General features: G+C 38.5%; 1 protein-coding gene across 2 annotated transcripts in view; it reads right to left on the bottom strand.

The window, feature by feature from the left end:
• Nucleotides 1-12,955, bottom strand: part of STAG1 (STAG1 cohesin complex component) — a 178,067-nt gene that overhangs the window by 66,117 nt on the left and 98,995 nt on the right. For both annotated transcript variants that reach the window (XM_062583053.1, XM_062583054.1), the window contains 3 exons: nt 11,937-12,141; nt 9,387-9,538; nt 5,163-5,236 (listed from right to left, as the gene is read on the bottom strand). In XM_062583053.1, the coding sequence (XP_062439037.1) occupies nt 5,163-5,236; nt 9,387-9,538; nt 11,937-12,141 (431 nt within the window). The remainder of the gene's footprint in view (nt 1-5,162; nt 5,237-9,386; nt 9,539-11,936; nt 12,142-12,955) is intronic.

Genomic DNA, 12,955 nt, shown 5'->3' with positions numbered 1-12,955 from the left:
GTTTGACCTTGGGCTGCAAGTAACCTCCTGACGGACTAACGAAGCCTGGCGGAGGGGCAGAATGCAACTTAGTTTGCAAACTGAACTGTATGCGAAAGTCCTTATAACAAAGCCCAGGAGAAAATTTACACATCAGCACTGATTTCTTCCTTTTCTTCTTGCCTTTTCTACATTCTGCCTGTGGCAAACGATGGAAGAGCAAAGCCGGATCTCAGGCAGACTTGGCTGCTGCTTAGTGAGGTGGGGCAGCAGGAACAGCCTGGAGAGATCACCTAAAGAGATCAAGGATGGAAATGACTTCGGTCTGATTGGCACTTTCCTGCCTGATTGACACAGAGCATGGCACATTTAACAATAATGAACGACAGCTAAACAACGAGGAAAGGGACGGGGGCCATCTGGCCCTTTAGTAATTTCATCTCCGAGACATCTGTCACGATGAGAGATTGCTTGTGCCGCTCCAGCTGGCACCGATTCCCACTTCCAAACTTCGGCTGTACGAAAAGGAGCCACCTTAGAGAGGAGGGCACTGTCCAGCGTGTCGCTAATGCTGGCCTTGCCTGTACCGAGGCTCTTGTTCTGTGTGGTTTTTTTTTTTCTAAGACTTTTTTGGAAAAGTAATAAGTATCAGTTTCATTCTAAGACAGGACCATCAGAGTCTCAAAATGAAACTTAGTTTAGGAAAAATCCCCAACTATATGCTTCAAGCAAGAGAATAATTGTAAAATAAGACAGAAATTCTTTTGTTCCCAAAACATACCATTTTACAAGATATAGATAAAATGTTCCCAGTCTTATGCTCAAGATACTTATTGCATAACTTCATACACAAAACAGTACAACAAAACTGATCACTCCACACTGTAGCTGCCTGTGTCCTTCCAGCCTCCAAGCTGGTCCAGGTCAATAGGTGCTATTTACCCAAATAATATGTAATCTTCCAGGTGAAAAACACGGTTCTTACGTGGACCCTGCAAACAACCAGAGTATCACACACAAATAGATGTGAGATTTCTGCCATCCGGGCTCTGTTTGCTTCCTTCTACTTCATACCTCCTAAGGAGAAGACTGCATCAACAGCACAGCGTAACACGTGTTTATAGTTAATGTATGAACAGTAGAGGAAAATTTGTAGGAAACCCATCAAATCAGTAGCATCGTTTCTTTCTGCCTACTCTGCAACACACGGCAGCAACCTCTAAATGAAGTAATTAAAACAAGTCTGGTGACCTCTCAGAAGACAGTTACTCTATAGCTTCAAAAGGAAGGTATTTGCCCATCCATGATGCAGACAAGCTGCATTATAAACAGAGCAGGGGATCAAATGAACTATTCCTACCAGGGATTTTGCAAACAGGTTTCAGATACTGTTAGGATGAATGTGCTAAAATACTACATTAAAGGGTTTGTACTATAAAAGCTGCATTCATTATACGGAAGGCAACCCCCATCAAAACTATTAATATAGCCATCTATTCTACTCATATATTACTTTACACTAAACTAAGTTAGAAATTCTCTTATGAGGAATTATTATTAAATTAGTTAAAAAATAAAATACAGGTGGAAGGAATCAAAATGCAAGACTTAAAGAACTATCTGAAACACTAACGAGCAGGAGCCAAAAACAGGAGCACATAAGCAATATCACAAATTAGCCACGAAGACATTTCTTCAAGGGGATGACAGCTTGAGTCCCCAGATCCAAGTAGGTTGTTTCACCTCCTTATGAATTTATTAACTGTGAAGTATTTTGGAAGGATTTAATAGCAAACCCCAAAAAGAACCCAAGTGTCCGCAAGTGTCCACAGCTATTTAATCATGCAGCACTGCTGGCCAAAAATCAGGAAAATTTCTGTTCTCTAAGAATGTATTCAAGCTTTCCTAGACAGAGAGTGAAAAACTGATTCATGACTGAAAAGTTGCTTGGAGGTCCCTAGGCACTATGGACAAACACTCACTCCAAGCTGTTATTTATAATAAAAAGAAAGAAAGAAAAATAAAAATCCTATCCAACTAATTAGGATGCTCAGTATAGTAAAAGTTTAATATTTGCATGATAGCTGAAAATGTAAAAGAATCATGATGCTTGTAAGTAAAACAGATTCAAGTAGCTGGAGAGACACAAGAATTTGCAGAGACCAATTTTCCACTCATTTATCTCAGTGAACATCATTTTCGTTAATATAAGAAAGACTCAATTAGGTTCAGAGGGTGGCAGTAAACCACACAATCAGGAGAGTATTACATACAGGGTGGCCTATCTGAATTAGCTTGCAGATGAGCTTCAAGACAGAAATAATTGTAAAAAATGAAATATGTTAAGCAAAATTGTAACACTGTACGTCAAGAGGGCTTCTGTAAAGCTGGACATGATGGAGTTTCTGTAGGTTTCCCAGTTTTCAACCGTAGTTGTTGTGTATACATATATACAAATATATGTTCATATATATAGTTATATATATATATATAGTAATACAACATAAATAAGGATGCATCTGAAACAATTCTTCTAGCACAAAAAAATGTGTATAACACTATTCCAATCTCTGATCTGACTTTTTTTAGGTCATCTTACCAAACTGCAGCATTCTTGAAAAGGGAATTTGGTGAGATAAATGCTTTCAAGTAAACCAAACCAAACTATGAATTCTTTCTCACTATTCTTTGAACACCTGAATCCTCATTTTAAAGTGACTGAACAATCTTTACAAACAATACTACCGAAACAATTCCTTGACCTTACTACTCTGTTCCACAGGTGATGAGCTATGTAAGAGCACATGGGTCCTCCATGGAGGATGATTTGTTCTTAAGTTTCTATTTTCCTGGTGTACATCTGGACTTAAGCCTTCCTCGAGCGACCAGCAGCAGAACACAATGCCACTTGTGTCCATAATGTCTAGCAATGGTCTTATGATTTGCATTTAGTTATAAACAAACTAAATACAAGATACAGGCAACTTTTTGTACAGTCCCAAACTCTGGAAGCCTTATTCAAGCCAGTGAACACAGTCTGAGCCACGGAGTCTCAATTTTAAGTAGATCCACAGGCAAATAACCACCGGGCAACCTTTTCCAGGGAGGAAGCATAAAATTGCAATACTTAATGCAACAAAAAAATTGTCAAAAAGCCAAACATATGGTCATCCACCTGGGAGTGAGGGAGTGTATTCAACCAGGTAATGACTCTGAAAAAGGACATCATTTTAGCCTGGTATATCTGAGATGACCATTATGGGAATACTGCACCTAGTTATTACTTCTGTTTTAAAACAGATATTTAAAAGGTTCAGAAGAGAGCTGCAGGAGCTACACAACATTCAAGAAACCTTTCTTACAGCAAAAGATGTAGGATCATGTTCTAAGTAGTTTATCAAAGACAAAATTAAGAAATATATCAATTATTTTCTGCCACTATCTAGACAGAAGAAAAAAACCCTGAGGAAGAGAGCTTCCTCTATGTAGTAACAAAAGTCACAACATGGTTCAAATAGCATTTTTTCCACATTAAAAATATGACACAATAATACAGATTATCTACCAATAGATGGTTCTTTAAAATATACTGGCCATCTTTCTAAACACACTTTGAAAAAATGTATTACCAATAAAAATCATTCTTCTTCTTACAGGGATCACTAAGTGTGATTTCATGACCATATAGTCCTGTATCAAATGCTATCTAGCCAAAAAGCCTTTAAGCTGCTGCCATGCACCTAAATCCACTGCTTGTTATTATACTACAATTATTTTCTTACAATTTTTATAGTTAAATATACTTTAGCTTCTTATGATAGCGATCATTAACTGTTTAGTTTTTGGAAAATGTACACAAACAAATAAATACTAATAATCATAGAATCAGTAAGGTTGGAAGGGACCTCTGGAGATCATCTAGTCCAACCTCCCTGCTCAAGCAGGGTCACCTAGAGCATGTTAGCCAGGGTTGCATCCAGGTGGGCCTTGAATATCCCCACAGGAGATAATAACACTAGCAAAAGGTCTTCTGGAATATTTCATGCCGTACACGTTTTCGTAATTTTAAAATTGTGAGAAAAACTCGTATTACTTGCCAAATGCTACTAGGAAGGAACAGAAACTAGTCCAGTACAGAAGCCAAAACTAAGGCTGTATCCACAAATACTGAATATAAAATATATTTTAACCTTCTGCACAATGCAAGCTCTGAAGTAATGTCTACAAGGTGAATGGAAAACATTTGGTGGTCCACTGTGCATAGAAGTTTTTGCTGAAACTGTAATCAGCTCTGAGAAAACTATCATTGGGTACGAATTTATCAAATTTAGAAGGATAATACTGATTAATAAATAAGGTTAGTAAGTGGTAGCATATATACGATGCAAAATAACCCTAAATCCATTTGAGAAGACTACTGCTCTCTGATAAACAGTGCTCTGAATAGCATGAAGCAGTTCAAACCCACTGGTTTGTGCAGTCCTAAAATAAAAATGAGTTCCTGCATGTGGACATGCACATGCGTGTGTGAAAGTATATAAAACCTGCTATGTTTTTGCATACACAAGACACAGCGTGTCTACTATTTAAAAAATTGGAATGTGTGCTAACGCTGTAATTACTTTGTAATGTTCTTGATAAAAATATCCAAAACAAGTAACAAGAAAAAAAGATACGTTAACTGCAATTAAGGCTTTTGAGTGCATTTATGTAATTTAAGGAGGAAAAAATCAAAAATAAAGTTCAAACTGTAGCTAAAGCACATATTATGGAAACTTCAGAAATTCACTAAAGTTACATATAAAATGGAAATGTAGAGTGGAGGTACCCAACAACCCAAACTCTGCCCTTCTATGATACGCAGTGATTATATGGTTATTAAAAGATCTAATGTCTGTGCTCCCACCTTAGATAACTTTTCTTTTTAAAAGATAAAGATTCAAATTCCGTATCTCCCACAACTCCTTAAAGCTGTTTCACTGAATTAACATTGTCTGGATAGCTCTACTGTGTAATTAATGAGAGTTACACTTAGACTTTCTTCCATAACTTCAGTGATTTTAAAACTGCTTTTTTTGCATCTAGAATATTACATCAGAAGAAAAATCAACGCAGAAATTATCTTTGGCATTATTTAGGATTACACTTAGCCAGCATAGCCACTGTAGTACACATTTTCTTACCGGTATCTATGCACAAATATACCCTTAAAAATAGAGTTCATCATATTTTCAATTTCATCTTGGTTTTCTTGTAGCTGGAAAAAAAAAGAGAGAGATAAAATAAACAAAAAGATCACTCTTCATTATAATTTGACATTCTACCATTTCTTACTTTAAAATATTGGAAGACTATGGAAGAGCATTTAATGGTAATAGTTTCCTCACTTTCTCCTTTTCCAGCACATGTCTAATGTTGTTTGTGCATATGTGTGTATATATATATATATTTATATATATGTATATACACACACATATATACATATACATACATACATATATATACATATATATATATATATGCAGTGCCTGAATGGAAGAAGGTTCACATTCTCGACAACCATGACCGCACTCAGTCTCGCGAGCAGACCTTCGAGGTCATCGGCACCACTTCTCAGGTAGCGCAGTTCAGGAAAGCAGAGCCTGTGCGCTCAGCAGAGCCAGCAGTCCCCCAGCCGCAGCTGAACAGCCAGAAGTGCGACTCAACGGCAGCTGCAGAAACGAAGCCGCTCGCTGAGCGGATGGGATGCACATCTGGAAGCCTCTCCGAAAAACGACGTCCTAACTAAGGGAAGCGCTCGAGCACAAGGTGCAATCTCGAGTTTGGGCGTTTGACGCCAGCGCCCACAGCTGGCTGCTCCTCCGAGCCGGGAACGCCGGCAGAGCCCAGGCGCGGGGCGCAAACGGAACAAAACACAGAATAAAACAAGAAAGGGTGCTAAGAAGAGTAAGAGTGTTTCTTTTTTTTAATCCATTAGTAGGTCCCTGTGTAATATGGGCACGTTTTATAACTCTGCGGAGAGTTTACTTTGCACAAATGAATCTGTTAACACATTCTGAAGGAACAGCTTGAAATCAGTTAAAATAAAGTATTCCCATATTTTTATTTTTTTTACTGCACTAAATAAACACAATTTAATTACATAACCATGCACTCGTTTCTTAAATGACAGGATACAGATTTTATACGATCCACTTCAGGAGCAGAACTGCTACTATACTCAAAGGCATCACTTTTCCATCAAGGTGTTTCTAAACATCAATGCAGAATACCACAACACATGTAAATTTACATTTTTCACATTTTCAGTATAAAAACCACAACAGAGCCTTGCTAGTACAGATTGCATATATGCATAAAATAATAGAAACTACATATTCATGGACATATACTCTTAGATACAGCATCTTAAAGCCAGAGGGAGAATTATGATCAGGTGTTTAGATTTCCTGCATAGCATGACCATAAACCCTTTCACCTGAGGGCTTATATTTTTCAAGCAATGTTTATAAATATTCAGCATCTTCCAAATGAGATCTCAAGCTCTTTGCAATTAAGCCTCTCAGCTCCCTAAAATGCACAAGGAGGTGCAGGCTCCAGTTTGCAAATGGGGAAACTGAGGCATGGAGGATTCTCATCTAAATTTCACATATAGGAAATGAATTTCATAGTAAAAGGGATTACGTGCAAAGGGAGAAGTTGGCTGCGCACCAAAGACTTGGTACACCAAATAAGCAGATGGCACACAGAGCTTCAGGAAGAAGCACTAGTTTCAGCAGCAGGTCAACCTGCAATTAAATGCTTGCTCAAGAACACAGAACCCAAAAGGGAAAGAGAATTTCTGATGGTCCCTGAGTTTGTGACTTTGCCGGCCACAGGCAGGCAAATGCCCACAGAAACGCTGGGCTAGAGACCATCCTCTGCTACTAGTGGTTTGGGACCTAAATGTTGGGGCAAGTTTTGTGTAGAGGAAAAAGCAGAGTTTCAACTGGACCACGTGAGGCCCCTTTCACTTCCAAGAGCCCCAAACTGCCCCAGAGATGCTGTTCTGAGCTATTTAAAGATGACAAGCACTTTCTTGAGATTTGTGAATCATTTTCCCAACCACAAACTTGAGGCGCGGGAATGAATAAATGAAAATCGGCATCAGCATTATCAGTGCCAACGCTCGTCAGCTCAGCCCCACATGCGTCACTCTCATCACTAAGATAAGGTTAACTTCAAGAGACTTGCGAGAGGCAGAGAAAATTCTCCATCTGCCAGATTCCTGCTGAATCTTTTGTGAGCTAACATTTTATAAGGTATAATGCTTTAACCTATTTTAGTTTCAATAATGAACTAATGACTTTCTCAGAAATTGGAATACTCTCCAAAACTATAATTGCTTTCTATACTTTCAACGTACTCAAACTTTATAGCTCATGTACCTATTGAGACTTGAAGTGCTTAAGTTCAAGCTTCTTGAGAGCAAAATTCTGCCTTAGTATTCCAGCTCTTCTCAATGCAAAGGTCATATAACACCCTCCCACACCTCCCAAACAGGTAAAAATGAAGGAAACATTCTCCTGTTGACACTGCAAACATTGTGTGAAGCTCAGAAAGACGTGCATGACAAGCACAAAATTTGAATTACTATCAGCAACAACTAAACGACAGTATTTTCTATCTTGTGGCTGATCATTTTGCATACATCTTCCAGTTAAGTTCAAAACATCATTGACTGGAATAGGAGGAGTCTGTGGAGGAGTGCTCTCACATTAGATGTGTAGACAGTGAGATGAGAATGAAACACTTTGGAGAAAACTCTCCATCTTTCTTTTTAGAATTAATTTCCCATAGTTAGCTGTGAACTACACCTGTACAGCTTTATGAAGAAAAACGCATACCTGTGTATTTGCTTATGAGGGTTTATTATGGCACTACATCAAAAGAATCAAGTAGGAAGATGCCAGCATGCAACTCTGCTGTAATTCAGCATATTTGAACATGGGCAATAAACAGCATTATGTTAGGAATTCTTACATACAGCCATTATGCCTTCTATACCTACTAAATCTACTCTACCCAGATTCTTTACTGTGCTTACCACCATGTATCTGAGCACACATTCAATCATTCCTCTCTAGCTTGTTCCTCTGCAACATTCTGATTAGCTTTTGTGAGTACTAATAGGAGAGGGACTGAGCAGGTATGTCAAGAGTTAAGATCTGCCAAATGCTCAATCTCCGTTCTTCTTCCAGGGTTTCACAGCCCCATGCCAGCTTGGGCATCAATGCTGCAAATTACTGAGCAATTACACACTGCGTCTCCAAAAGATATCGAAAGAATAGCTGGGAGAAAAAAGTATAGAAGACGACCATAGATACAGAGACATGGACCAAGCCCATCAAGGTAATTAGTGACTTTGTCCTTCTCTGGAAATTCAAAGCAACAGTCAGCAAATCTGGAATAGTAACTATGCTCTAGCTTTTTTAAAAATCACAGTTCACTATAAATGTCTTCCTTGCAGTTTGGGCAAGAAAGATGGTTCTTGTTTTATACTTTAATCTATGTTTTTTAAGAACTGAAAAATCCAAATAAAATTGTGCTAAGGTTCAATAAGAATAAAAATACATAATTATAATTATTCTCAGATAAAGAATATAAAGTCAAGCAATTTAGAGTCAAAGTTATACATAAAAGAATCCAAGGTGCGTACGTGCAAGGCACCCAGACATTTTTAATTTGCCATGGAGTAAAACAGTGGTGGAGAAAATATATTCAAAAATAATGCATTAAAAATAACAAATTTAAACCTAACTCATATATACTACAGTTCTTCAATCAATTTTAGGATTTTTGTGTGGCATCTTTACAGATTATGCCTACTAATGGTTTTGCTCACCTAATGCCAGACTGGTACTTACTAAAAGCGACTTTAATGTCTCCCTAGCTTCTTCTCCCTGAGACCAGGTGCTATAGCCCCCACTCCAGTGTTTCTTGAAAGAAGCTACAAAAAGAAGTACTAATGAGACACTGTGTAATAACTGCAGCGATTAAGGAGAGAAATGGGCAGTGCAGTGAGGCACATGTGATTCTCCTTTCAAAACCTTCTGGCATAGCCAAAATAGGGTACTATGTATAACTTCTACATAACAGACTAATTTGCTTTCTGCCTGGTCAAATATATAAGACTGAGAACAGATATTATCCTGTGCATGCAGAACAGCACACAAACTCAAACGTATGGAATAATACAAGATTTTTATATGTTGCCCAAAGCAACACGCTCGAGATTAGTTCTGCTGTAGTATTTGTGCAATCTCTTGTTCCTCAGTGATACCCTACTTAAGTCACAGATCACCTTGGATTTTCTGCCAGAGAGAATGCACACAAACGAGGAAAAAAACACTGATCATTTCACTTGCCTCTTTTCTTTTCTGAAGCAGCAGCTCCAACCTTTCATTAGCTCTTTTGCCAATCATTTTGTTTCTCTCAGCTTCGTACTGCCTCTGTGTATTATCCTGATGAATGCTCAGGTTTAAGGCAACATTCACAAGAGCAGTCATAAGCTTCATAGCTGTAAAGCAAAAGACAGAAGATGACTATTTACCTGTAGTCGGAGCTCAAAAATATTGCCTTGGCAGATCCATACTCAGAAAATAAACAACTCTTGATCCTGCTATAGAACCGTCTGGGAAGGTACTCCCCACCCAAGCAATACCCAGGCCTCTTTGCTGATCAGGAATAATGGTATATACCGTGTTGACCTTCCCATCTGCTCCAGAAAATCCTGTAATTCCTGAGTGCATAGGGTCAGAGAGTGAGCAGGTCCACCTGCAGGATCAGGGTTCACCACGAAGCCAGTCACAGCGGAGCTACATATGTTCCTGTGCTGAGCAATATCTTTACAGATGCCTCCATACTAAGGAAAACTCTTAACTACTAAAGACTACTCAATTTAAAAAGGAGCAGAGCATTTGTTCTCTGAAACTAAGTCTTGCTTTGCTCTAAAGCCAGGGATATAGCTGTATAAAATAGGATTAGAACTTTATGTGTCCTTTTAGATCTGTTTTCAAAAGTGCCGGGTGTAATACTGTTCATGTATGGTTTTCTGTGTTATTTTAGATTTACAAAAACATTGTCTTTCCTATGTTCCATGTGGTTACACAGCCTATCACATTTTATGATACTGAAGAAGACAGCAAAATAATGCAACAAACTATCACATCCACTCTGCTAACTATGCAACTTAATATTGTTAACAAAAACATTTCACCTGCAGAAGGAAGCCCTGTCTTCAAAGCAAAAGAGCAAGCATGCAAACAGAGACGAGAAGCTGCTCTTAAGGTAACTCAGTCTAACTTTGAGTCTACTACTCAAAGCTGGCAAGCTTAGAAGCACTCACAGGTGCTTGTCTTTGTTCGCAAATGCTAGCCAATTCGAGAGAGAAGTGATTGACTATTGCAAAGAACTAAGACCTCAAGGACACTCCTTCGAGAAGAAATGAAATTCCCAAAGTAAATTTTCATAAACTTTATCAAGACTGAGCTCCATGGCATCACGCTGACCTCTGCTCTGCAGGATAGCGACATCATCTAATCTGCCAAAAATTGCCTGAAGGCAATTTGCAGCGTCAAACAAAGCTCTCATGTTTGTTAAAATAAATAAATAGATAGCTGAATAAAATGCATCTGGCATATTAAATCTATCATTGGAAAAGGCTGGAGATCTTCAGCAGCTCCTAATTCTAATTCAAGCACTAGATATACAGGATATCCGATACAAGAGGCCAGCAGTGCTAGAAACCTTTAAACAACCATAGTTAGTCGTGATAAACTCAGGCCTTAGCCTTTACTTATACTTGCTTGGAGTTTCTGGCTACATAATCCACTTCGAATGGTGGCAGCGATTTCTTCTAGGCAGCACAGTTCTTGTGTCATGCCTCTAAGGCATGGTGCCTTTTGCTGCCTTTTCAGTGAAGCCTCTCAAACTTTCCAGACATCACCTGTCCCAACATAAGGAAGAACTGATTGCAACTAAGAGATCAGAGTATCTACATGATTATCCTCACTCCGTGATTTCTCTCCCTACAAAACAAGCCATCACTAGCTAAGCAAATCAGAATCCTCTGGAACTGAGGACAGTATCAGTCAGAAAGGAATTCTTTTCTAACATAAATTTTTTGACATTTAATTAGAATATATTTTTGATACAGAATTATGAAGACATGCTATACAAGAAATGGGCAATTTATAAAGAAACGCAAGACATAAGCATGCCGCTTTTGATTTTTGACTCATTTGAGTACCCTGGGCATGACAACAACCTCTAAGACTAAGTGCCTGGGCACACTCAGAGCCAGTAGGAGGTATCTGAAACGATTTGAGAGCGATGAAATCAATCCCCAAAGCTGCCAGATGGACCAACCTCTCATCACTAGATTGCTTTCATAATAATTGACAATTAACACAGAGACATAAACCTAACTTTCAGAAGTGTCTTCACTCTCTGTGCTTCCTGCTTCACTCTCTGTGCTAGAGATGAGTGGTTCCAATTTTCACAATTGCACAACAGATTTCACAAACACTATTAATAAAGCATTCAGATAACATTAAAGTAACAAGTCCACAGAGTAAACGCTGCAAATATAAATCAAATAAAAATTACACAAATAAAGCATCTCTACTGAACATTTGAACACACTGCTGAATGATTACCTATGTGTGTGCGTGTATACACATACATATATGTGTATATGAACATATATATATATATATATATACACACATTTCAAATAGAAAGGAAAACTGCATTTTAAAGTACAGTTATACCACATACGGTAGTTGATTTAAGTATGCTTTCCAGAGTTCCCAGCATTAGTCAAATTCTTCTCAAAATTACTGCTATCAAAATGAGTGGTATAATGCTACATAATAGCATCTCTTTTGAAAAATTCTCTGTGCTAGGTTACTTACCAGCTAACGTACTAGTGTGCCTGAAAGCCCGCACCTGGGAGTCTGACAAACCAGTCAGAAGGGAGATCACCGTGTCCATCATGTATTCATCGTAAATGATGCTGTACTGACACTGTCGAATGAGCACTCCAATGAACTCACAGAAGTTGGATCGAAACTTTTTCCACTGTGGCCCAGGCATGGTAAGTGGATAATCACCACTGTCCTGAAGAAAGAGAAAATGAATATACTAAATATTACACGTCTCCCCATTTAATTTATTACTGCTTGCATTCTGTAGTCCAAAATGTGCACCCAGGCTTAACTCTCCTCCTTGTCTGCTGGGTTAGAAAGGAGGACAAGGGACAAGAAAGGAATATTTCAAAGTCTTCAAGGTCAAATCTAAAGAAAGGCTTGTGTGATTGCAGGTTTGAGTCATTTGCCGCCCCACTCCCATCCCACAGTCCACAGTAATGTTCTAAACAACTGGTTACCTCTGCCCACAAACTACGCTTTACTCGTATTTCATTTATAGAGATCTTATCAGAAAGCAAAAATTGCCCTTTTCTGATTTTATGAACTTAACTTTTTCTAGTGATTAAACCTACTTTATGACAGAAGCAATGGAAATTGTACTACAGATTCATATACCCTGCCCAAGTTCATACACCCCATTTTGCAGCAACTATTGTAAGACTGCCACGAGCAGTTCAATTAAGTTTAACTCCTCTCCGAGACTATTTTCTCACTGTTCTTAACCTCAAGCAATATTGCATTTCAGTGACACTGCCCTTCCGTAACTAGAAAACGCTTTTTTCCTTCCTCTCTCCAATGAAAAACATTAACTATAAACCCCGTCATCTGATTTGTAAGCCAGCTCCAGACTCTCCAGGACCCCAAAGCAGTGACGCTCCATCCCGAGTCTCTCCCCCACGATAAGAATTTGGCAGCATGAAGGTCAATCCAGTCACATGCTTTTATTCTACGTTTTTTGAACAACAAGTAGTTCTGCTCTCTTGGGACTTGTCTTACCACATAAG

Source organism: Rhea pennata, chromosome 9 (assembly GCF_028389875.1).
Source record: "Rhea pennata isolate bPtePen1 chromosome 9, bPtePen1.pri, whole genome shotgun sequence".
NCBI classification, from domain to species: Eukaryota; Metazoa; Chordata; class Aves; order Rheiformes; family Rheidae; genus Rhea; species Rhea pennata.
The sequence above is the reverse complement of the archived record's forward strand: the minus strand, read 5'-3'. Positions and strand labels throughout refer to the sequence as shown.